Genomic DNA, 23,400 nt, shown 5'->3' with positions numbered 1-23,400 from the left:
TGGAGTGATTGTAATAAACAATTATAGGCTGCTTTCCATAGACTGCACTTCCCTGTATGGAAGACCCACAGGAACCTAAAATAATGGCAATGTGCTGCCTTCTATCTGTCACTGCAAAAGGCCCCTGAACGGTCGTCTGTTGGATATCCCTCAGTGGTCTCTGTGTAATGTGTCCCCGCAGGACCTGCTATATGTGCCATACCTGCTACAGGGCTCAGTGGAAAGTTTACATTGAATAACCCTTAATTGTCCTCACTGCTTCCTTGCTGTGCGAGGAACACTTGTCACCTCTCCAGCAGTGAAACAGTTACAGCCTGTAACTTCCAGCAGCCTCCCAAGAGCTATATAGTTACAGATCCTATGAGTATATCAGGGCACATGCAGTAATGATAGTGTACAGAATAGGGGCAGGATTCCTGCCTGGAGGGTCTGTTTAGGGCATCAGCAGAGGCAGACGTGCAGCAGAGAAGAGAAGAGCCAAAAAGACGACTTAAAAAAAATAAATAAGTTGAGCCAAATGATCCGGTTACCAAAAAGAAGCAGGATTCCCATCACTATGTACCAGGCTGTATAAAGCAGCGGTACCTTTAAGAGGCCAGGCTGTGATGTCATGGCTCCTGTCTCCTCCTCATGTGGTGATGTCACAGCTTTGGGGATAGAACTGGGAGGGGAACTTGCTGGAGCCTGCTAGCCAGTGAGCCGTACGGGGCACGTAGTGCCCATACACCGCCCAGTCCAGGCCTATGAATAAGGGTGTCTGCAGTGATAGAGGCATCACCAGTCTCTCCACAACCCGAAGGCAAGAGCTGCACTGAGAAAATGACAGTGTGCTGCCAACTTGGGTACTGTGCTGGCAGCTGTGGTGGGCATGGCCCATGTGCTGCAATGGACATCAGGGGATCGGGACATCCAGGAGACTCCAGTACTCTGCTGGCACTATAATCGGGACACAAAGGACTGTGACACTGGAAGGACCAAAGCTGTGATGATAGGATCGCCTCATGGAGGAATACATAGACTCTGCTGATGGGGAACATGCCTCCTAAATCCTGCCTGTCCTCTGGTGATGTACCAGCTCTCCAATGATGGAGGTGAGATCTCTGCAGCTTTCTGATCCCCCAGGACTGTGTTCTGAGATGCTGGAGGTGGCAGAAGAAGCCTTCAAGGCTGGTAACTTTGAACTGGCAGCAGAGATCTATGGGTCTCAGATGGAGGAGCTGCCCCAGCCTGAGAGGACTCTGTATCTGAAGAAAGGAGATGCTTTGGCTTTAGCTGGACGAGTTGCAGATGCTTTAACCTCTTATACAAGGGCAGCAATGCTACACCAACTTTGCCCAGAGGAGCTTGGCATATTGGTAGAAAGTATAGCTCAGAACATCAGAGAGAAAGAACTGAAATTACCTTGTGCCAAGACAAAGAGTGGCAATGTATTTACTAATGAAGAATATCAAGGAACAGACAGCTACTGCACTAAAGGCATCCCTCCAAATCCTGAGCACCCCTTGGCATCTGACCTCTTCTCCTGCCCACTGTGCAGGCTGTTACTACTGGACCCGGTCACATTAAATTGTGGTCATTCTTTTTGTAAGAAATGCTTATGTGACAGAAAATTAACTGAATGTAGTTGTTGCAACAGTAGAATAAAAAGCAAAGCAGAGGGGTATGAGGTGCCTGGCATGGACCTGAAGGTGAATGTGGTGCTTGGGAACTTGACAGAGAAGTGGTTTGATGTGGAGACCAAGGTGCGGAGAATGTCTGCTGAAGGAGATACATTTTGGGAGAACAAGGATTTATTAGGTGCACTAGAGAAATACAACACAGCTTTGGAGCTGGGTAAGTAGGATAACACCAGGTCTTGCAAAGGAATGTAGCTGATACATTGTATCAAAAAAAAAATAGTATCAACATACTGTCTTCTGTTCCTACCAAGGCTGTTAAAATGTGTTCTAAAGGGGGTTTCCAAGTTATATAAAAATAAGGGGATGATAGGAAATGGTTAAAAATACCAAACTAAGTTATTTTCACCTGCTGTAGTCCCAAGCAGTCCATCACTGTACTTGTCCTCACCACCTGTCTTTGTTTACTGTGACGTTCCGTATATATGTGATTGCTCAGCCAGTGACTAGCTTCACTGTTCTATATCTTGTGATCAGTGAGGTCAGTTATTGGCTGCAGTGCTCACAGGTATACAGAACATCACCTATACAGGCCAAGTAAGCAAAGAACGGTACCAAGTACTGGTGAGGAATCACAGCGGTAAGTATGGTCTAGTTTGGTATTTTTAGTCATTTCCTGCCCTCTTCCCATTTTTTGATAACTTGGAAAACCCTTTAGAAATACTCACATGCTAAAATACATATTGTACTAGTGACTGAGCTAAACAAACTCCAGGAGCAAAGTTATCAGACTACTACACCACCACTTAAAGATCATTTACTTTAAAAATCAGTTCCTCCTCCAAAATTCTGTACCAGGACCATTGGGGCAGGTGGTATATTATCGGAAGTTGTTTTTTTCTGAAGTCCCTCTGAACTGCTGGCATCTGGTCCCATATTTGGCCATTCAAGATGGTCGACACAATCTTCAGACTACCTAATCCACATAGTGCATTGGTGGCATTAGACTACTAATAACGCACTATACTTGCTCTCAGGCAAATTTTTGGTTCTGATAAAGCCACACAATTCGCTCTTGCAATGAATGAAATCTGCAGAAATTCCTCAACATGAATCCTGTGAATTGTTTCGACTGTGAATGAATGGGCTTCGTTAGGGGCCACACATAAACAACGAATAATAAGTGAACCGATTCGTTCGTTGTTCAATCACTGGTCGTTTTTACACTGAGTAATTATAATTTAGTTTTGCACGATCCAATGATTAACTGAACAATAATCATTTCATGTAAAAGGGCCCTGAGGCTGGTTTCCACAGGGCACTTGTATAACATTGCTTTGGTGTCTCTATGGAGGTTTTGATATGCATGTTAATTGCATATCAAAAACACTGCAGAAAGAAACGGGCGATTTTTATCGTGAAGTGCCGCAGTTTCACAATATTTTCAGACTATTAACTTCAACAGGTGAAGCACTATGATTTCACTGCAGCAGAGGAGTCAATGTAATTGAAGTCATGTGCTTCACCTGTAGAAGCGAATCAGCTGAAAATCGTATTGCAAAACCATATTTACTGTAGATTTTCTGCAGTGGAAAAAGTCCACCGTAAGGCCACTCCCACACACGGCGGCAGCAAAATGATGTCACTTTGACCTTGAATTTTTATTGGCGTTTTTGAACGTAGGTTACTGCACTCAACAGCGCTTTTTAACGTACCCCATCATTGTGATGAGTGATGAGGTGCGTTAAAAAGCACAAAAATGCGCCAAAAGAGAACAGATAGCGTTCGAAAATTGCGGCATTAGAAAACGCTGTGTTCGAGTGCAGGCCTGTGAGTCCCCATTGAAATCCAATGGGGACATTGCACCCCAATTACCGCAGTAAAAAGCGCATGTGTGCGAGTGGCCTAAATCATTGTCAAAACTGGCACTATTTGGCGAGGGTTTTGTTGCAAATTTGCGCAGATTTCACTCCTTCAATCTATGTGAACGTTCTCCAGAGGGGTTTTCTAAAATAAAAAGTTTCCAAAGCTAGCAATTGTGACTAAAAATAAGAAAAGAAGCTATATTCCTCCATTTATTGGCTGCCGATTCCACCGCTGCTGTTTGGGTCCTATTCTCCAGGATTTGTATACTCGGCTGAAGCAATGAAGTGCCTGTATATCCCACGTCACAGATGCAGCCAATCACTGGCCTCAGTGGTATACGGGCACATAGCTGCTGCAGCCCAGTAAACCAAACCTGGAGGAGATGAGCGAAATGGCAGCCTTTGGAAGCAGTGGAAGATTAGGCCTGCATGGGGACTTTGGCCATGACCCAGTTTTGTGACCAAAGATTGCATTCTGCCCTTGCTACATTGTAACTGAATGTAAGTGAATGCAGTTGCGTTGTGGCCTGCAATTTACTGCTGCAACTTGCAAGTCATAACATGACTGCATTTACTTAACTTTGGTGGTGATCTAGTAAGGCCATAATGCAATTCTTGGGGACCTTTCACACGAGACAGAATTGTTCTGCAACATGCAACGGAATTTGCCACTGCGTAAATATATGTACCAAAATGTGAAATTGCGCTGCAGAATTAAGCCGTTATCCACTCTCCCATCAAAATCCACATGTAAGGGCTTGAAAAGATGACCAAGATTTTGTCCTGTTTGGCGAGCGCGAAAATTATGCCCGCAAAACAGACCTAAACAAAACCATTGATTTCAGTGATTTTGATTTCACTAGTGGGATTCTCGCACATAGTCTTCTACATGCGAGTAAAAATGGGGCAGGACCTATCTTTCCTATTTTTGTTTTTAAACTCGCACGCAACTGCGTGAAATTTGAATGGTAAAAATAAAAATTGTGACTGGTTCATGCGCTAATACACTCCGTAGCGGTGAGCATATTTGCGCATGCGCCCGTCTGAAGCTGCCCTCATATATAGCTATTTTGGTGCAAATTTTCCTGCACAATGGCAGATTCCACTACCACTTCCAGCCTTTGTGAAAGGTCCCTAGATTGCGCAACATGTATGCTGCCAAAGTCGCCCATGTAGCCCTAGCCGAAATGGGTGGCATATGGAGGTCTCATTATGGCTTTGTGCATAAGGGCTGAGTAGAAAAATATGCAAAGAGTTACATTTTTCTAGTATCAAAAGGGATTGAACTGCTGAAAGTTTATCAGAAGTTTGCAACTCAATTGAGCTGACTTTTTGATGAAGTTTCAGGATTTGAAAAGAAAAAAAATGGGGAAAAAAACTTTCATCTGAACACAGAAGGGAATTACAACAGTCAATGATCACTCTACTGATAAGTTCCACTTCATTATGTCCACCCAGACTTGCACGTATACAGGAAGAAGAATGTTCCGACCTGCAGACTGCTGCATAGTACACACTCAGCTGCTAGCTACATATCTCTGCTGCTGCTTCAGACTACCAGAATGTGCTAAAGAACACCAGAGGCAGCAGGAAAGAGTTAATAGGAATCTCATCATTACAGGGGTTGTCCAGCTTCATATAAGGGAAATGTAGAATTCTAAAGACTAAAACAGAAAAAAGCAAATGGCAGTATCCCTTTAATAAAAGTTTCACCTGGGCGGTGCTCGGCATGTAAAACGTAGGCAGTCAGCTATAAGAGGAAAATTAAAAACTTTGCAGCTTTCTGTAATATACTGTGTTTTACATTCTCACCACTTTCCAGACTACTGATTACAGCGGGAAACTGCATTGTTTATATTCAAAGGCTGAAATCAGTACACACTCCACTGCTGAGGTTTTGCTACAATGTATGTGATCTAAACTGTTTTCCAGTAGCTGAACACCTCAGAATCCCAAATCTTTTGTGTCCTTGGGGTTTGTTAGAATGTGACAGTGGAGGATATAACTCTCAGCCAGGATAGGGGGATTTAAACACACAGGGTAGATTTACTATTGGAAATGCACCAGCTTTCTGATGCAAATTGTGCCAGAAAACTGTTTTATATGCTAGTTGTGGGAGTATGATACTCTTGTACCCTCGCCTCCTGCCTGCTATGGGAGTATGATACTCTTGTACCCTTGCCTCCTGCCTGCTATGGGAGTATGATACTCTTGTACCCTCGACTCCTGTCTGCTATGGGAGTATGATACTCTTGTACCCTTGCCTCCTGTCTGCTATGGGAGTATGATACTCTTGTACCCTCCCCTCTTGTCTGCTATGGGAGTATGATACTCTTGTACCCTTGCCTCTTGTCTGCTATGGGAGTATGATACTTTTGTACCCTCGCCTCCTGTCTGCTTTTGGAGTATGATACTCTTGTACCCTCGCCTCCTGTCTGCTATGGGAGTATGATACTCTTGTACCCTCGCCTCCTGTCTGCTATGGGAGTATGATACTCTTGTACCCTCCCCTCTTGTCTGCTATGGGAGTATGATACTCTTGTACCCTCGCCTCCTGTCTGCTTTTGGAGTATGATACTCTTGTACCCTCGCCTCCTGTCTGCTATGGGAGTATGATACTCTTGTACCCTCCCCTCTTGTCTGCTATGGGAGTATGATACTCTTGTACCCTCGCCTCCTGTCTGCTATGGGAGTATGATACTCTTGTACCCTCGCCTCCTGTCTGATATGGGAGTATGATACTCTTGTACCCTCGCCTCCTGTCTGCTATGGGAGTATGACAGGAGGTGAGGGAATGTTTCTTCCAACCTTGCACAAAATCTACAAACATGGAGAGCAGCATATGCAAAAAAGAGACCCCCCCCCCCCCGCCCCAGCAAATGGGGATAAGAACAGTTACCTTAGGTCCTAAGGGAGGTCTGCCCTACTTCAAGTAACAAGGGGGATTTAAAATTACGAGGGGGATCTCCCACCGCACCCCCCCAGTAGGTACTGTAAATTACTTCTTAACATTAGCACTGTTTAAGGCCGGATCCACACGAGCAAGTGTATATTTGCACATATTTGTACCATATTTTTGTGCATGCGGGGGTTGCGTATTTGAGCTTACAGCTACATTTTTTTACGGTACTTTTACAAATTGTGAGCATTATTTGCGCAACGGAATTGCACAAGCAAAATACGTGTATATGAATGAACCCATTAAAATTAATAAATTCTTTTCTCTGCGTACTGGGCTTGCAATTTTTTGTGCACAAATACGTTAACGTGAATAAGCCTTAGCACCGGATTCACTCGCCCAAAGGTCCCCATAGACGTCTATGGGAGGTGCGTATATGTGCATTTAATGCGTACACAGATCTGCAATACGCTGTGCAAATCCTTGAAAAAAACACATCTGTAAACTCATTAGGCTACATAGCACTTTAACTAGGGGAGTGTTCATCTGCTGCACGCAAATAAACTTGCCCTGTGCAAAAAGTACAGTAAAATGCGCTGATATGCACGCAAAAAAGTCTTGTTCATAGTGCAAATACATTGCACTGAGATGCTCTCAAAAACGCATTTGCCCTTGTGAAGGAGTCCAACAAGGTCAGGCTCACCAACCGTATCATAAAACGCTGTGTAAAAATCCAGCATTTTACTTGCGCAGGGAATCGCATATCCCTGCATATTCTCATGTTTTTGCTCGCATATGCCTGCGTATATACAGCATATTTGCCCTGCACTGGCTTCCTATTTTTTTTTTTATCTTTCTTGTCATGTCTCCTAGCAACATGCATATAAAACAAAGTACATACGCAATGTAATTGTCTATGCACTGCGTTCCGAACACACCCATAGAAAATAATAGGGCTGTACGCTCGTAATACACGGTAGAATAGAACATGCTGCATTCTTTTTATGCGTGCAATATACACAAGTTTATGTGGAACACTGAAAATTAATATACTTTCATGAATGCCATTCATTGCCTATTATGCGCATGTACCAAGTGCGTGGAATATGCAATACAAATACTGTTAGTAAAGTAATATTAGTAAATCGGCCCCAAAATATATTGGAGAGTTACATAATGTGTCATTATACAATAAGTAATCTCATTTCTGTTAGACTTGATAACCCGTTTACTAGATAGCGTGTATATAGTTTCATAAGTTTATTGAACAGTTGTATTATGTCCAAACATGCCACGCTTTGTGTAACGTTATGTAATGCTGGCATCCTCCAGGCATTGCCTAACTTGGCCCGAGGTGTTATTCGTTCTCTTCTACTTGCTTTCAACCATGGGATTTGTTGTTGAAGATAATTAAAGGCTGCGAGCAGAGGCGTAACGTGAAGCTTCTGGGCCCGAATGCAAAACGTGTAACAGGCCCCCAACTATAATGCTTTATTCATAGTACTGGGCTCCCTATATGGAGAAGAGAGGCCTTATGGGCCCCCTAAGGCTCCTGGGCCGGGAGCAACTGCATACCCTATAATTAAGCCAGCGGCTGGGAGGATATATTTGTAATGTATAGAATATCCTTCCTGGTTACTATCAGCCAGCATGAAGCATGCAATTTGTGGTTCAATTTTAGATTTGGATTATCTCCCTTAACCCTTTGCAATCCAATTTTGAATTGAGGGTTTCCTAGGGGGCTTTCGCTTTCTGCCATTATATAATGGTGCCGTCTGCTGGCTAGAGCCAGTACTACGGTATGGGACATGCTGGAGAGGCCCCCGACAACAGAGCGGCCAGTAATATGCAGTAAGAATTTATTTTTCTAGCGTATCGATACGCAGTGTCTACATGCTCATGTATCAATGAAAGTCAATTGACTTTCATTGACTCAATTTACCGCATATCACGCGTCCGTGCAACGGATGTGTGATACGCGGTAAAACATGGTCGTGGACTTGAGCCCTTATGCGTAAATAGGCTTCAACCCTTGTGACACTGCCCTAAGGGCTTCTTCAGATGACGGTATGCAGAAATATGCTCGCCTCAGCATTACGTGTTTGTGCATTTTTGTGACCCATATTGGCGCATAGTACTGTATTTTGTTTGCGCACGCATGGCATATTCAGATGTGCGCACAAAGCACCCTTGCCCTGATTTAAAAGTCTATGTAGCCTAATGAGGTCTAGGTGTGCTCTTTTCCCCGCGATTTTGAGCATATTGCACAATATAGAGAAGGACCTAGTTCTTAGCGTTCTGGTGGCGATGTGCGCCCAAAAACGTAGGAAAACGTCTATACTCTTGTGCCCAGTTGTAACCTTTTGTGTACCACATTACTACAGAATTGTTGCATTCTTCTGACAAACCCATGATCAGGATATAGCTTTTTCCTGCCTCAGGCTCTGCATTCAGAGTTCAGTACATAGGGCTCGTAAATGGCATTAGCTCCTGTTTCTTTGACCTACAAGAGGACTCAGCATTTTGTGAGCCAAGAACGGAAAGGACAATGGGACTGGAGAACGGTACTCTTTTATGTTTGCTCTGCATGATGTTAGTTTGTAACAGTGACCTGGATCCAGTGACACTGGGAAGGTTGGAAGGATTGATACTGTCTAAATTCAGGTAAAAATGTATTTTTAGAAGATGACACATTGAATACAAGAAATGTTTTCTTAATAGCAGCACCTTAAGGCTATGTTCACACAACGAAATCCAATTTGTGTGGATCAGTGTGGATTCTGTTAGGTCCACATGTGGATTTAGCTCTTTTCAGTGAGCAAATCTGCATGCGGATTTCCCAATGTGAAAGCTACATCAAGAGGTGATATGTGACTTCTTTATGTGGCATGCGGATTTTAAATCCGCACATGGAAAAAAATATTTGCTCTATAGTTTACAGTGCAGAATCCCATTTAAATGAATGAGTCACTTAGATGATACAGACTTAGGCCGCTTGCACATGGCAGAGCCGGATTCCGCATGCGGGATCCCACAACAGAATCCGACCCTGTCAGTAGCAGTGTCCACGTATAAGTGAAGTTTCTCTTCTTTTTCTGTACTGCGGATGGTCCATATGGCTCTCCTTTGGACATACACAGTACAGATTTTTTTCTTAAACTCCTGCTTTTCAAAAATCTTGAAATGTTCCAGTTTTCACACTGACAACTGGAACATGTACAATAGGCTGACCCTTTTGCAGTGCACAGGTTGAGCAGACGGCACGGATTTAGTAATGGCCCTATTCAGGGCCACCTCCAGATTTCTATGGGCTCTTGGGCGATAGAGTCTCTTTGGGCCCCTGTTTTTTTGTTTTACATTTACCACACGGTTAAAATAATGTGTTAACTTTACATGCCATACCTGAGTATCACAGAAATAATGCTTTGGTGTACTTGATATAACAAACCACTATTGGAAATCCATCCTGTGCTATAGAAGTTCTTGCTATGTGAATCTACAACTTCCAGTATGACCTAAACAATGGCACAGGTATGTTGTAGTTTCACAAACTAGAATGCTGTTCACGTCTTCTGGGCTCATTCCTTTTCTTCTACACCTGGTACAGATTTTCATATCTTCTTCCAGCTTTGCTTTGCCTCTGTGGAATTTTCTGCCCATTTATCTTTAGCTCCTCTGAAATAAGCGCCAGTACTGCATCTCCTGTATAGCGTTACTCATTGTGCGCCTGAAGATAATATTACTGTGCACCTGAAATTACCCTTATACTCCCTCCATGTAATGCTTTCACAAAACAGCATGCTGGGACTCGTAGTTACACTTCTTATGTTCTCTTCCTGTAATTACCAGTGTTAAAAGGGTATTCCGGAACTTTTTTATTTTTTCTATTGATCCCCGCCGATCAGCTGATTCCTGGGGTCCTTGTCATTTAGGTCAGTGCAGGAAGCAGAAAGCGCTGACCATAGTGCAGTGGCCCAGGCTGGTACTGCAGTTTCAGCTCCCGTTGAATAGCATGGAACTACAATACATTTTGGCAAAGCTCAGGAATGTGGTTATGGAAAGTACTGTGCATGGTGGCACTACTTGTTATGCCAATACCCTCCAAATCCTTACTGTTGCTGTTCTATGTTGAAAAGCCAGGGCAATAGAAAGTCTTTCATATCTACTGTAGCATAGAAAGGTGTCTTGTGAGCCGACTCTTTGCAGAATTCGTTTGGATTTTAATGATCCTCTCAGCCGTTAGCCCTGCAGAGCTGCTATTTTGGTAGTTAAGGAACTCAAACCACAGTGTGCTCTGAATATCACAGGCAAGCAACAGAAAACGCTGCAATAGCATTTCAGTGCCCTAGCAAACAAACTTCCATATCTTAGCTTTTCAGACTTTTGTAAATTAGTCTAGGAAGAATCGGGGACAAGGGTTAATCGCAGTGACATATGAATATTCACATTTTAGACTTTCAAAGTGTCCCTCCACCATTAGAAATATTTTGATTTCAATATATACACCATGTGGCTATGGATAATGGCCAGGTGGATTGTGGTACTTGGACATAGCACCTCTCTTTTTTGTAGAAGTTGCACTTATTAGGCCCTAGGACACAGGCTTTCTTTTACTAGAACATGTTGAAGCCCAGAGAAATAGAAATTTCAGCATCCCTGATCCTGTATGATCAATCGCATATACAGCTATTTGTGAAGATAGAGGTTCAACCCAAACTGTAGGCCAAAAGGTTGCAACTATGTAAAAGGACACCCAGAATGATACCAAATGCCATTGTAGCCCAATAGAAAGTCAGGAACATGGCAACATAGGAGCAGCAGGCAAGATTGGCTGTCAAATTGGGCCAGTAACTTAACCCCTAAAAGACTACTAATACGTCTTTTTATGGTGGTCATTAGGAGGCCTTTTTTATGGCACTGCATCAGAAGTGCGGCACGGCTCTGCCGTACCAGGGGAAGAGGGGGCTTGGCTGTCTAATGACAGCTGGGCTCCAGCTTTAAAAGCTGGGACCAGAAAAATATCTGATCCCAAGCAGGGGGCTTTCTCTGTCACCCACCAAAATACCGCAATGTGATTGTGGGGTCCCAATAGGTTGTTATGGAACTTGGAGTCTTGAAGATGGCCTATCATATAATAGGACCACCCATCGGACTGTTCAGCTCAGAATGACCTGAGGTTTAAATGAATAAAATACAAGTTCTACTAAATCTTTCCCCATAAAACTATATATCAATCTGCTCAGCTCCTCCTGCTGTATAACATGATGCCTGCAGTTTTGAAATCCAGTTCAAGCTGACAGATTCCCTTTAAAGGGAATCTCTCAGCTCCTTTGAGCCCTATAAGCTTAGTTTATGGGCTCAAATTAGCTGACCCACTGAGTCCAAGGATGTAAGTTTTATACTTACTTTCCCCAACGTTACCCCGACATCAGTGCTGAAACCAGCCACTGCAGTGCATTCAGTGGCGTGATAAGTACTCCTCCCATTCTAAGTTTAGAATGAGAGGACTACTTAACGAGCAGCTTAAAGCACTGACACCTAAGGATTGGCGGGGAAGGCAGGTATGAATCTTACGTCCCTTAACTCAGTGGGTCGACTACTTTGGGCCCATAAGCTTACCTTATAGGGCTTAAAGTAGCTGACAGAGTCTCTTTAAGTACTGTACTATAGAGGCAAGCGTATGGTATGGTGTCCCAGAGGAGAGACTTCCACTTAGGCTGCCTTTCCACGGGCGATTGTTCATTGCGTTACCTGTGGCGATAATCCGGCTGCGGGTAACGCGATGAATGCTTTCCATAGTGTTTCTATGGAAAGCGCAGCCACGGCGTCCACTAGCAGAGAATCATAGCGATTCTCAGCTCACGAGATCTAAATCGCGGCATACCGCGATTTGCCGAGATTCTCCACGGTGAGCCTATCTGACAGATAGGCTCACCGCAGAGAACAGGCAGCGCCCCTGCTCTCTCGCGGCGGAATATTTGCTGCATGTGAAATACCCCTATAGGGTTTTCCAGTTTGATCTAATTAAGGTCTAATCCAGTGTTTCACAATTCCAGTCCCCAAGGCTCCTTAACGGGTCATGTTTTCAGGATCTCCTATGGTAAGAACACATTTTGCAATGTCTGAGGCACTGACAATAATTACATCACCTGTGTAATACTGAGGGAATCCTGAAAACCTGACCTGTTAGGGTGCTTTGAGGACTGGAGTTGGGGGAACACTGATTTCATCATTGTTCAGTGAAAAGTTACTCAACCTTTTTTATGCTTTGACTTTCAATTCTTTACCGTATTCAAGATGTCTGTAATGCATTACAACATTCTTGTTTAGATCCAGAGGCTGTGACCCTGTACAAACTTCACCATGCTCAGCGCTGAAAGTTGCATACAATTGTATCCAGTCTAGACAGTTCTCTGTGAGCTAAATACATCCACAGCAGCTCATATACTATCCTACCAAAAGTAATTGGACACTTGAGCAAGAATCAAAAGTAGTATTTATTTATATATGTTATTAGTCAGTGGGACCTCCTTCGGCCCTAATGGCATTGGATACTCTTCATGGTTTCTACTAACGTCTGATACACTTTAACTGGTATTTCCCTCCATTCATCCTGTAAATGACTATTTTCAAACAAGGTGGATGCTGTTTATGGGATTATTATGTGAGCACAATCAATAGTTCTTAGTGTAAATGCTTTGTAAGGGTAACCACGAGTACAGGTACTATTCTGAGAAACAAGAGGGGCGTGGGTTGGCAGGTTAGATATGAAAGTACCCTTCTCTTCATCGCTTTTTATGTGGTACATCATGACTTTTACTGCAGTTTCTAAAATAAAGTTCAGACAGTTTGTTTCTTTGTAAGTATATAATTGGTACCATGCTGCTTGGAGATTTCAGAATCAAAGTACTTTAAATATAAATTATGCATCCGCTATAAGCCGGCTTCAAAAGTCAGAGTCGTGCTTACTCTTGGGTGGCTTTTTCCTGAAGATCCCAGTGCCTGACAGGCGGGAGATCATCACTTATGATCAGTAGAACCAATAGCATTTTTGCAAAGCATGAAATACACTTTTTCTTAAACGTTCGGGTCTGTGCAGCTGGTGTTTACTAGCTATTACACTGCAAATAGTTTATAAGAACTATTTATAGTCAAATCTTGAGAAGCCTTGTATAGAAACTATTTATAGTCAAGTCTTGAGAAGTGTTGTGTTAACAAATAAGTAAACTTGTGATAATCGGGATGAACACAAAAGTGAATTCCTGTGTTAATTGTAGTGTTACGTGTTATTTATTTCATGGGTTTTCTGCCTTCTTGCAGAGTTTAACGTTTTCATACTTAATGTAATACATACCCATAATTTATTTAGAAAAACATTTTATCAATAATTGTGTGGAGAGGCACACTACATTTGTGGAAGGAATCAAAATATTTCTCACACTGTACTTGTACACCATAGGCCAATTTCACATCACATCTCTGGTGCATGTTCAGCATATGCATTGGGGAAATTACCTAAAATATACAATTGAGAAAGTCAGCGGACTAGCGCTCCAATCTACAGGATTCCTTTAAGGAGATGACTAAAATAATATGTAGATGAATGAAGATGTAGATGACAGGTGTCCACACCGTTAGTCCGAGAAGGCGTGATACAATATCCGGCAGGATCCCTAGTTCTTAGGAAGAGCGTTTGGGGGAAAGCCCGCAGGCATGAGGACCTCGGTCGAGAATACAGTAGTCAAAGAAAAGGACCCCGCGTTCGTATGCACTTTGGATTTAAATCATTCACATTATCCTATGATAGGTATAAGTTACATTGTGGAGGAGCCCTATATGCATATGGGGCTCCTCTCGATCCAGGGACATCATTAGTGAACCAAAGGAAGGAGTCCTGTGAGAGTTCGATATCAACTAATTTATAGATAAAAAGACAAATGGGCAACAAAATAGAGGGGATAAAAAACAATGGAGTGCAATGCGTTTCGGAGCAAAGCAGGCTTCTTTTTCAAGCACAAATCTGTTTTGTGCTTGAAAAAGGAGCCTGCTTTGCTCTGAAACGCGTTGCATTCCATAGTTTTTTTTATCCCCTCTATTTTGTTGCCCATTTGTCTTTCTATCAATAAATTAGTTGATATTGAAATCTCACAGGACTCTTTTCTAATGTCCCTGGATTGGGAGGAGCCCCATATGCATATAATGTTCCTCCACAACGTAAGTTAAACCAAAGTGCATACGAGCGCAGGGTCCAATTCTACTTTGACTACTAAAGTATACAATGACGTGCCCATAGATGTAAAAGGGTCTTCTCATCTTGGCCCATCATAGCAGAGATCGGAATACTTCTCTGTATACTGTGGCCATGCTGACCAGGAATACAGAAACAGACAGGCGGGTTACGCTACACTGTTTCCAAAACTCTCATAAAAGTGAATGGAAGTTACAGAAACAGCATAGCACAGTGTTTTCTGTAGGTGTTATGGAAACAGCATAAGCCTGCTCAGCTTTTTCCGTAACTTCCAGCCACCCATGGCCACCAAATACAGCTGGTGGGGGGGGTGGTTGGACACAAATTTCAAGAGACCTGGGATTCGCATGTATCAAACTTTTGGCATATCTTGTGGATGGCTTGAGGGAACTTGTCACCTCGGTACAGCACCATAAAATAAGTCATGGTGCTGTTTTAGGATGTGATGGGGAGCTGGTGGATGTATCCTCTATACTCACTTGCTCCCTTGTTCCCACAGCGTCTCTTGGTAGAATCAGTGCACTGTCGGAAAATCTCTTTTCAGCCCACTGTGCGCACGCTCTACCCTAGACTTCAAGGGGAGAGTATGTGCACAGCATTCTGTAAGCAGTCAGATTTTCGTACTGGGTGCAGACTTTACCAAGGAGACACCAGGAGAACGGGGAAGAGGATGAGCATAAAGGACTTATACCCCAGTTTCCTGTCACTTCTTGGTTCATGGTGTTTGGAGGTGACCAGTTCCTTTTAAATATAGTTGTTGAGCAGCTTTCAAGTCTACTAATACCCTTTACATGTTATTTTCTTAACAGGTTGCATAGTCTACAACAGTTTTTTCCAAACGCCAGTCCTTACAATTGCCACCCCAACAGGTCATGTTTTTAGGATTTCCTCAGTGTTGCACAGGTGATGTAATTATTGCCAGTACCCCAGACATTGCCACAGGTGTCCTCTCAAATAGGATATCCTCAGATCATGACCTGTTAGGGGGTCATGAAGATTGGAGTTCGAGAAACACTGGTGTAGAAGAATCTCTCTTGTTTTGTAGAAAGTGCGAGTGAGGTGTGTGTACGCTGATCGGTGAGGCAATAGTTAGTTAATCTCTAGCCGTGGTTTCTCCTCATTAGGGTGCAGATGACAGTAAAGCACTGTGACGGGCTGTCAGGTACAAGTTGTGGCTTTTGCAGTCTATATAAAGACTAGAGAGAGGAACTTGTCTATAAAAAGTGTCTGCGGTGGAAAATAGCAGAATTTTTAAAGCTGGTGTATATACTTAAGCAATATGCTCTGAAGCAGTTAGCAACATTTCTTATGTTGTTCTGACACAGCCAACAAAAACAAGAGTCGTCTGTCAATTATGTGACATGCATAAAATATTTTCTCACATTATCAAGATTGCTTTAAAGGAAAACAGCAAAGTGTGTTATAAAGTCTATTCTTTCTACTGAATAACAGATTATACCTGTGTAAACAAACAGAACATACAGTAGCAATCAAGCCAGATTATATGATCTAGGTCAACTTCTTGTTGAAAGTATTATATTTGTAGCTTCCGCATAATGCGTCCTGGGTGTTTACTCATCTGATGAAGAACATTCTGCACAATGCTAATAGTTACATGTGGGTAATACAAACTTTACTTGCTTGCTAAGGTTTAAAGAAGTTGTTCCATTAGAACAGCCCCAGGGTAAACGTTCTTTTAGGGTATATTGACTTGACTAATGAGAAGACTCCTCTCTGTTAGTCTAAACATATATATATATATATATATATGAAGTGTGCCCCTCTAAAGGGCTGGCATGGCCAGTATTTGAACGACAAAAATACAGTACTGTGTTAGCCAGAAAAATCTCGGTAATGTTAAATTCTCTTATATAAAAAAGAGAAAAGGATTATAGAGGTGATACCTTTATTGGCTAACCAGAAAATTTATATATGCAAGCTTTTGAGGCAGCTTCATTCCCCTTTATCTGGCTCTGAGCAGATTAGAACTGAAGAAACATTTATACATAACAGAATGGAGCAAAAAGGCAAAATGACAAATAAGAGGAAGGCAAAGCATTTACATAATGATAAACTAGAAGTATAGGACTAAGGCCTCATGTCCATGGGGGAAAATCAGGCCCGCCGCGGATTCTTCATGCAGAATCCCGCAGCGGGTCCCTCCTTTCCTGCGGACATGAGACCTAAAAAGAAGAATTACTTACCTGTCCGGACGCTGCGGATCTTCCCTCCGTCGCGGCTGGATCTTCTTTCTTAGGCCTGGCAGATGTGCTCGGCACGCCAGCAGCGTGCCGCGTGCATGCACCGTGCACTCCTTTTTTTTTTTTTTGAACTCCTGCTCTCCCACGCCGCAGAGCAGGAATTCAGCTGCGGGTGTGTTGCGGATCCGGACGGCTTCCATAGGCTTCAATGGAAGCCTGCGGGAGACCCGCACTAAAATAGAGCACGCTGCGGGTGTTTTCCCGCACACGCAATCCGCGCCTCAAGGGAAAATTACATCCGCAGGTATTTAATTACCTGCGGGTGTCCAATGCATCCCTATGGGGCGCGGATCACGCTGCGGATTTTAAATGTTATTTTAGCTGTGGATATGAGACCTTAGGGTCCTTTTAGATCTGCCGATTTATCGTTTGAACAAGTGACCAATGTCAGAGTTCACCCCTTCACTCGTGCAGCCTGTTTATACAGGTAGATTGTTGGGTTCTTCAAATGAGAAATCGTTTAGTTGTTCACATTATATAAGCGAATGAGAATAACTGAACTATCGGTGTTTAAACCAAACGATTAGTGAACAAGTGAATGATGATTTTTATGCTTGCATAAAATGAACCATGAACGAAAAACAAATGATTGATCGTTCATCATTCAATCGTTGGATGCTTTCATGTGAATGATTTTTTGAACAATAATCATTCCATTTAAAAGGGCCTTAATGTTTGTATAAAGATAAAAGGGGGAGAGGTGATAATTAGGAAATCACTGAAAAGTTTAATGGATGTGAAGTGTCCATACAGGGAGACGTATACCCTGGGGCAATGTTAAGACCTCATGATAATGTCTGTAAAGTCCACATTAGTTTAAAATGACATATTTTTTTATTAAACTAATGTGGACTTTTCAGACATGAACATGTGCTCTACACGTTGCCACAGGGTATATGTCTCCTCATATGGGCACTTCGCACCCATGATGCTTTTCTGTGATTTCCTAATTATTACATCTTCCCCTTTCACACAAACCTTAGGCCTATACCTGTAGTTTATCATTATGTAAATGCTGTGCTCCTCCCATTTGTCATTCTGCAATGTTTAAATGCATATTAATAACACTGTCTCTGTTCTGTTGTGTATAACTGTTTCTTCAGTTATAATCTGATTAGAGCCTGACGAAGGGGCATTAAACCGCCTCGAAAGTTTGCATATATAACTTTTCTGGTTAGCCAATAAAGGTATCATCTCTTTAATACGAGGGTTGTACTGAAAGTAATCCAAAAGTGGTCATAACTTCTTTATTAACTAATGTAGATCATTCAAATTGTACAAGTAGTTGGAGTCAATCTCCCTCTATACAAATTTGATACTAAATATAGTCTCTATTAGAGATGAGCGAGCACGCTCGGATAAAGCAGTTACTCGAGCGAGCATCGCTCTTCTCGAGTAACTGCTTACTAGTCCGAGCGTGCTCAGGTGAGCGTCGGGGGTAAGCGAGGGGAAGAGTGAGACAGATCTCTTTCTCCCCACTGCTACCCCCTGCTGCCCGCCGCTCACCCCCCCCCCCCCCCCAGCACACTCGGTCCAGTAAGCAGTTACTGAAGAAGAGCGATGCTCGCTTGAGTAACTGCTTTATCCGAGTGTGCTCGCTCATCTCTAGTCTCCATTAAAAGTGATGCATTTGCACCATGTACCTACCGCTTGCTGTTGATGGTATGGATTCGTTCCAGAAAATCAAGGAGAATGACACCCTTGTCGTCCAAAAAAAGAGTCACCATAACTTTGTGATCATCGCTGGCTCTTGAACTTCTTAGGCCTAGGAGAATAGGTGTGCCGTCATTATATCGACTGATTCATCCCTGTCACCAGATCAGTATCTTCATTGGCTTTGAATGCTTCAAGCAGATCAGAGCAGATTTCCACCCTTGGAATTCATTATTCATCAGCAAAGAAGAAGAAAATTCTGAAACACCTGTATGGAGGAAAAGTCATTCCAACTATATATGAAATTTGAACAATCTACATCAGTTAATAAAGACGTTATGACCACTTTTCATTACTTTCGGTACGACCCTCGTACTTCTGTCTTTTTTATACAAAGGTATCAATGACTGACGACTCTCGCTTTCATCTTTAGGATTTGAATGGATACCATGTAATACTACAAAATATGTGACTTCCCATATTTCTTTACAGCAGCTGGGCTTCTGACTATGCTGTGCTTAGTAGAATAATTGTATTCTAAGAGGATGGATGTGTCTCAGACATTGCCACAGGTATTCTCTCTATAGGATATTCTCAAATCATGACCTATTGGGGAGTCATGAGGACTGGAGTTTGGGAAACACTGGTCTAAAAGAATAACAAGGGATTGTATTCTTAAAACATGGATGTGCCATCAGCTTCACGAGTCAGTGGATCAGAATATTATTATTATCCTGCTGTTGCTATTATTAATAATAAAGGAAATAATGGTTACATAGTAATAAAGGGGGAAAAGTTAATACTGAAGCATAAGTGTATTAGGAAACTGTCAGTCAAGTAAAAATACTGAGGCGAATTTACTATTGTGATTGTGTTTATACCTTGTAAAATGCAACACAATTTGGCACTTTTCTGGTGTATAACATTGCATCAAGTTTTTAATCTATTGATGGAGTAAATGCACAACAGGGGCATGGCTGAGCAGAAAAGGGGCATGGCTTTAATATGGCAATGTACTTCCAAAGTTTGGGGGTAAACAAAGCAAACTGATAGGTGGTTTAACCCTTTCCAATCCAATTTCAGATTCAGGGTTTCCTAAAAGGCTTTCTCTTTTTGCTGTTATACAACGGTGCCATCTGCTGGCTAAAGCCAGTGTGTGTGCACGCCAGTGAGGCTCTGACAGCGGAGTGGCTGGCGATAGACGGTAAGAATACCCTGTCAGATGTCTTTTGACATTGGAGCTGTAAAAGCTTTAATCAGAATGTAGGAAGATGTCAGACAGCGGATTAGAAGGGGGTAAAAGTTAGACAAAAGTGTCTACAGATGCACCAAAGTTATCATTCAATATGATCCAATGTGATAAATGTGGTGCATTTTTAGGGTACCTTCATACAATGTGTATTTGCTGCAAGCTTTCTGCAACAAATATGCTTTTAATATACAGTGGTCAAATCTGTGCCATGCTGTGATTTTTTTTGCTACTTGTACAACAAGGCTCTCCAAGGTAACAGTTGCTTTTAATATGAAGTTACAGTTTATAAGATTAAAGGCTACTTTTGTACCCTGAAATACGTTCAGGAAAAAAAATCTCAATAGTTAATGAATATAATCAGATACATTGCTGATGGCATAAACTATTGTGTCTGTCATGTTTATTTACTTCTATACCACAAAGCGACAAGTACACGAATTGTTCACTTAATATAGATCAAGCTTAGTAGGTGAACTGAATACTCATGAAGAATGACACAAATGAAAATCCACCTTCAAAGCAGGCTATGTGTGGGAGAGCGATTAAACTGAGATAATTACACTCAGTAATTTCAGTCTAAAATCAAAGCTGCGGAGAAATAGAAAGCCGCACTCAGGGAATTGTGCTCATAATTGCTTTTAATAAATGTGCCCTATAAGAAAGGGAACACAATTGTAAATAAAGCATAGATTCATGTTAGTGATGGAGAAAGTAAATTACAGTATTATATATTGTACACAGGGAGATTGTAAAATATATTAGCATGCAATACACTCTTGGATTATTATAATTATAGCATATAAAAAGAGAATGGCTTTGGTTTATTAATATTGTCTAATAATTAGACAGTGCAAACATAGACAGTATTAAAATGTGCCAGTTTATGACAATGATTCATGCTGGCTGATAAATCCAGTTCATATTTAGGCTGTCTAGACAAACTTTATATGAGGGGGTGCTGGTAAATTCTTGGCTTAGCATAGCACAATTACATTGTACAGTTATTCTGCATAGCCCCCATAGGATGTACTTCTGACTGCGGTGTTGCAACTTCTTTAACTCATCCAGATTAAATCCCTTTTGGTTAGGCTACAAACCAAGCATCGGCTGCATCAACTATGTCAGAAGTGGAGATACATTTGGTTCTGTTGAGGTGTTTCGTCAAATTAGAAAACAGATGATAGTCTGAGGCTACCAGGTCAGGTGAATAAGGAAGATGATCCTTCACCTTGCAACCCAGGTCAGCCAGTTTGTTCTGTGGGATGGCTGCTGTGTAGGACGTGCAAGAACATGACGTCTTGGGTCAGCTTTCTGTGCCTTTTTAACTTCAATTCCTCTTTCCGTTTATCCAGAAGTGTTGTGTAATATACAGCCATGATATAGAACTGTTTGGAAGGTAGTCCACAAGTCGTATCCCGTTTTTATCTGTGAAGACAGATGCCATCACCTTGGATGATGACTTCTGCACTTCGAACTTTTTTGGATGCGGGGAACAACTGTGACTCCATTCTTTTGACTGTTCTTTTGACTTGGGCTCATACATAAAAATCCATGTCTAATCCGTTATCACCAGTCAAGACAGGAAAGCATGAGCATCCTACTAAAATGCTGTAGTGTTCTCTGAGAGGCTTGCACTTGGGTACGCTTTTGATCTGCTAACAAACATTTGACAAAAACAGTCCTAATGTCCAGATGATCATAAATTATGGACACAACTCTTTCTTTGGAAATGTTCAGAGCCGCAGCTATCGTCTTAGTAGAAATTCACCAGTCTTCCAGAATCAGGTCATGGATCGTGTGTATGGTTTCTGAAACAGACAATCTCCCAGAAAGGTCTTCATTGTCATGTCTCTTGGTTGGAGGAGGGCATTCTGAACAAAGCTGAATTCACTCAGGTCTCAGTGGTCCTCCTGCCTTAAGACTATGTTCACATAGGCCCATTTAGACGCAACGATTATCGCTCAAAAGCCATCTTTTTAGCGATAAACGTTGTGTGTAAACAGTCGGTCATCGTGCAGTTACCCTGCACTAATTCATTCATCGTTAACTTTTAGCACGCTAAAAGTCAGCTATGAGCCTTATCAGCGCCGTGCACTGAGTTCTCAGCGGGATACCAGCGGATAGCATTCTTTCAGCTGGGATCCTGCACAGAGCTCTCAGCAATAGCTCCGAGAACAAAGCAGCTCAGTGGGATACCAGCTGAGTTACAGTATTGATTCCCATTAAAAAGGGAGGCAGATTTTACATGGTCATTGCGAAATCCATATAAAAATTCTGTTGTCTCCGCATGATACTACCAACCTATTCCTGCAACTTCTCCTATTAATGTTGCTATATGTATAATATTAAGGAATCATCTTGCAAATTGTATAATAATTTTAAAGTGTTAAAGGGTTTTTTCCACTAAAGACATGTAAGATAAGGGCTTAAATACATGAGCGTGTTTTAGTCTTGTTAAGCATAACGGGATGAAATGTGCGTTGATATTATGTGCGAGAAAAGATAGGACTTGCCATACCTTTTTCGCATGCAGTTAATACTATGTATGAGAAAAATAGTGCAGGACCTATCTTCCCACTTTTTTTTTCGAAACTCACACACACTAGAGCGGAGTTTAAATAGCGGGGAGCGTATTAGCGCATGTGCCCTTGTGTTTTTGCCTTAAATGTGACATTGTGGGGTTTCAGTGTTGAGACTCCCAGTAAACCCAAGAACAGTGCACACCCTTAATGTCCATGGGAATGGAGCAGCAGTGTACATATGTTTCCACCACTCCCATCACTTCTATGAGACAGAGAAAGACATCACTTTCCTTCCATCCTATAGATGCGAAAGGGAGCGGAGGTCACAAATCACACTGCTGCTAGGCTTACATGGTTCACCCAGGGTCTACCATTCTTGGAATGCTGAGAGTCCCAGTGGTCAGACTTCCAGTGATCAGACATTTATCATCTACCCCTTAGTTAAGTGATAAATGTATTTAGTAAAAAAAAAAACAAAAACCTTTTTAATCTAAAATTCTAAAGAAAATATAAGTGTTGTATGAGTGTAGTGGACTGCCTGCATCAGCACTTTATAAATCGTTTTTTGTAGAATATCTGGCCACTGAAAGACATTCAATGAATTGAGTAATTTTCTTCCTACCTGTTAAAATGATCTATCCTTGTATTGACTTGTTTTCACATTATTCTTCAAAAGCATTGCTGCCTTTTTTCACTATTTTTTCCTTGCTTCTTGTGCAGTGTATCACTTATATGACTGCTAATTGCATGCTATGGTATATCTATTTTCTCAAATTTTTCTAGAAGGACCACTTGATTTAAGGTATGTCTTCCTTCAATCCCAATGATTGTGTTGATATTCACGTTTCCCCTGGAAACGTGCTTTTTATCCTGCTGCTCCATCTGCCACACGTGTCCTAAGAAAGGAGAACTGTCTCGGCCTGGTTACCTAGAGACGGCTCTTAAGAGTCTTAGCCATTGGCCAGGGCTTTGCATGAGCTGCAGGGTTCTGAATAATATTGTAATCTACAACATAACTGGTACATGCTTACAGCACTTTACCGTAGGAGATTACAATATCCTTTTTCATTGTTTCAGGATTGTA

General features: G+C 42.0%; 1 protein-coding gene across 1 annotated transcript in view; it reads left to right on the top strand.

Moving 5' to 3' along the window:
• The first annotated feature begins 676 nt into the window (after positions 1-676).
• LONRF2 (LON peptidase N-terminal domain and ring finger 2) overlaps positions 677-23,400 on the top strand; it is a 68,239-nt gene continuing 45,515 nt past the window's right edge. The window contains exon 1 of the mRNA XM_066577171.1: positions 677-1,833. Coding sequence (XP_066433268.1) covers positions 1,083-1,833 — 751 coding nt within the window. The 5' untranslated portion in view covers positions 677-1,082. The remainder of the gene's footprint in view (positions 1,834-23,400) is intronic.

Source organism: Eleutherodactylus coqui, chromosome 1 (genome assembly GCF_035609145.1).
Source record: "Eleutherodactylus coqui strain aEleCoq1 chromosome 1, aEleCoq1.hap1, whole genome shotgun sequence".
Lineage (NCBI taxonomy): Eukaryota > Metazoa > Chordata > Amphibia > Anura > Eleutherodactylidae > Eleutherodactylus > Eleutherodactylus coqui.
The sequence above is the reverse complement of the archived record's forward strand: the minus strand, read 5'-3'. Positions and strand labels throughout refer to the sequence as shown.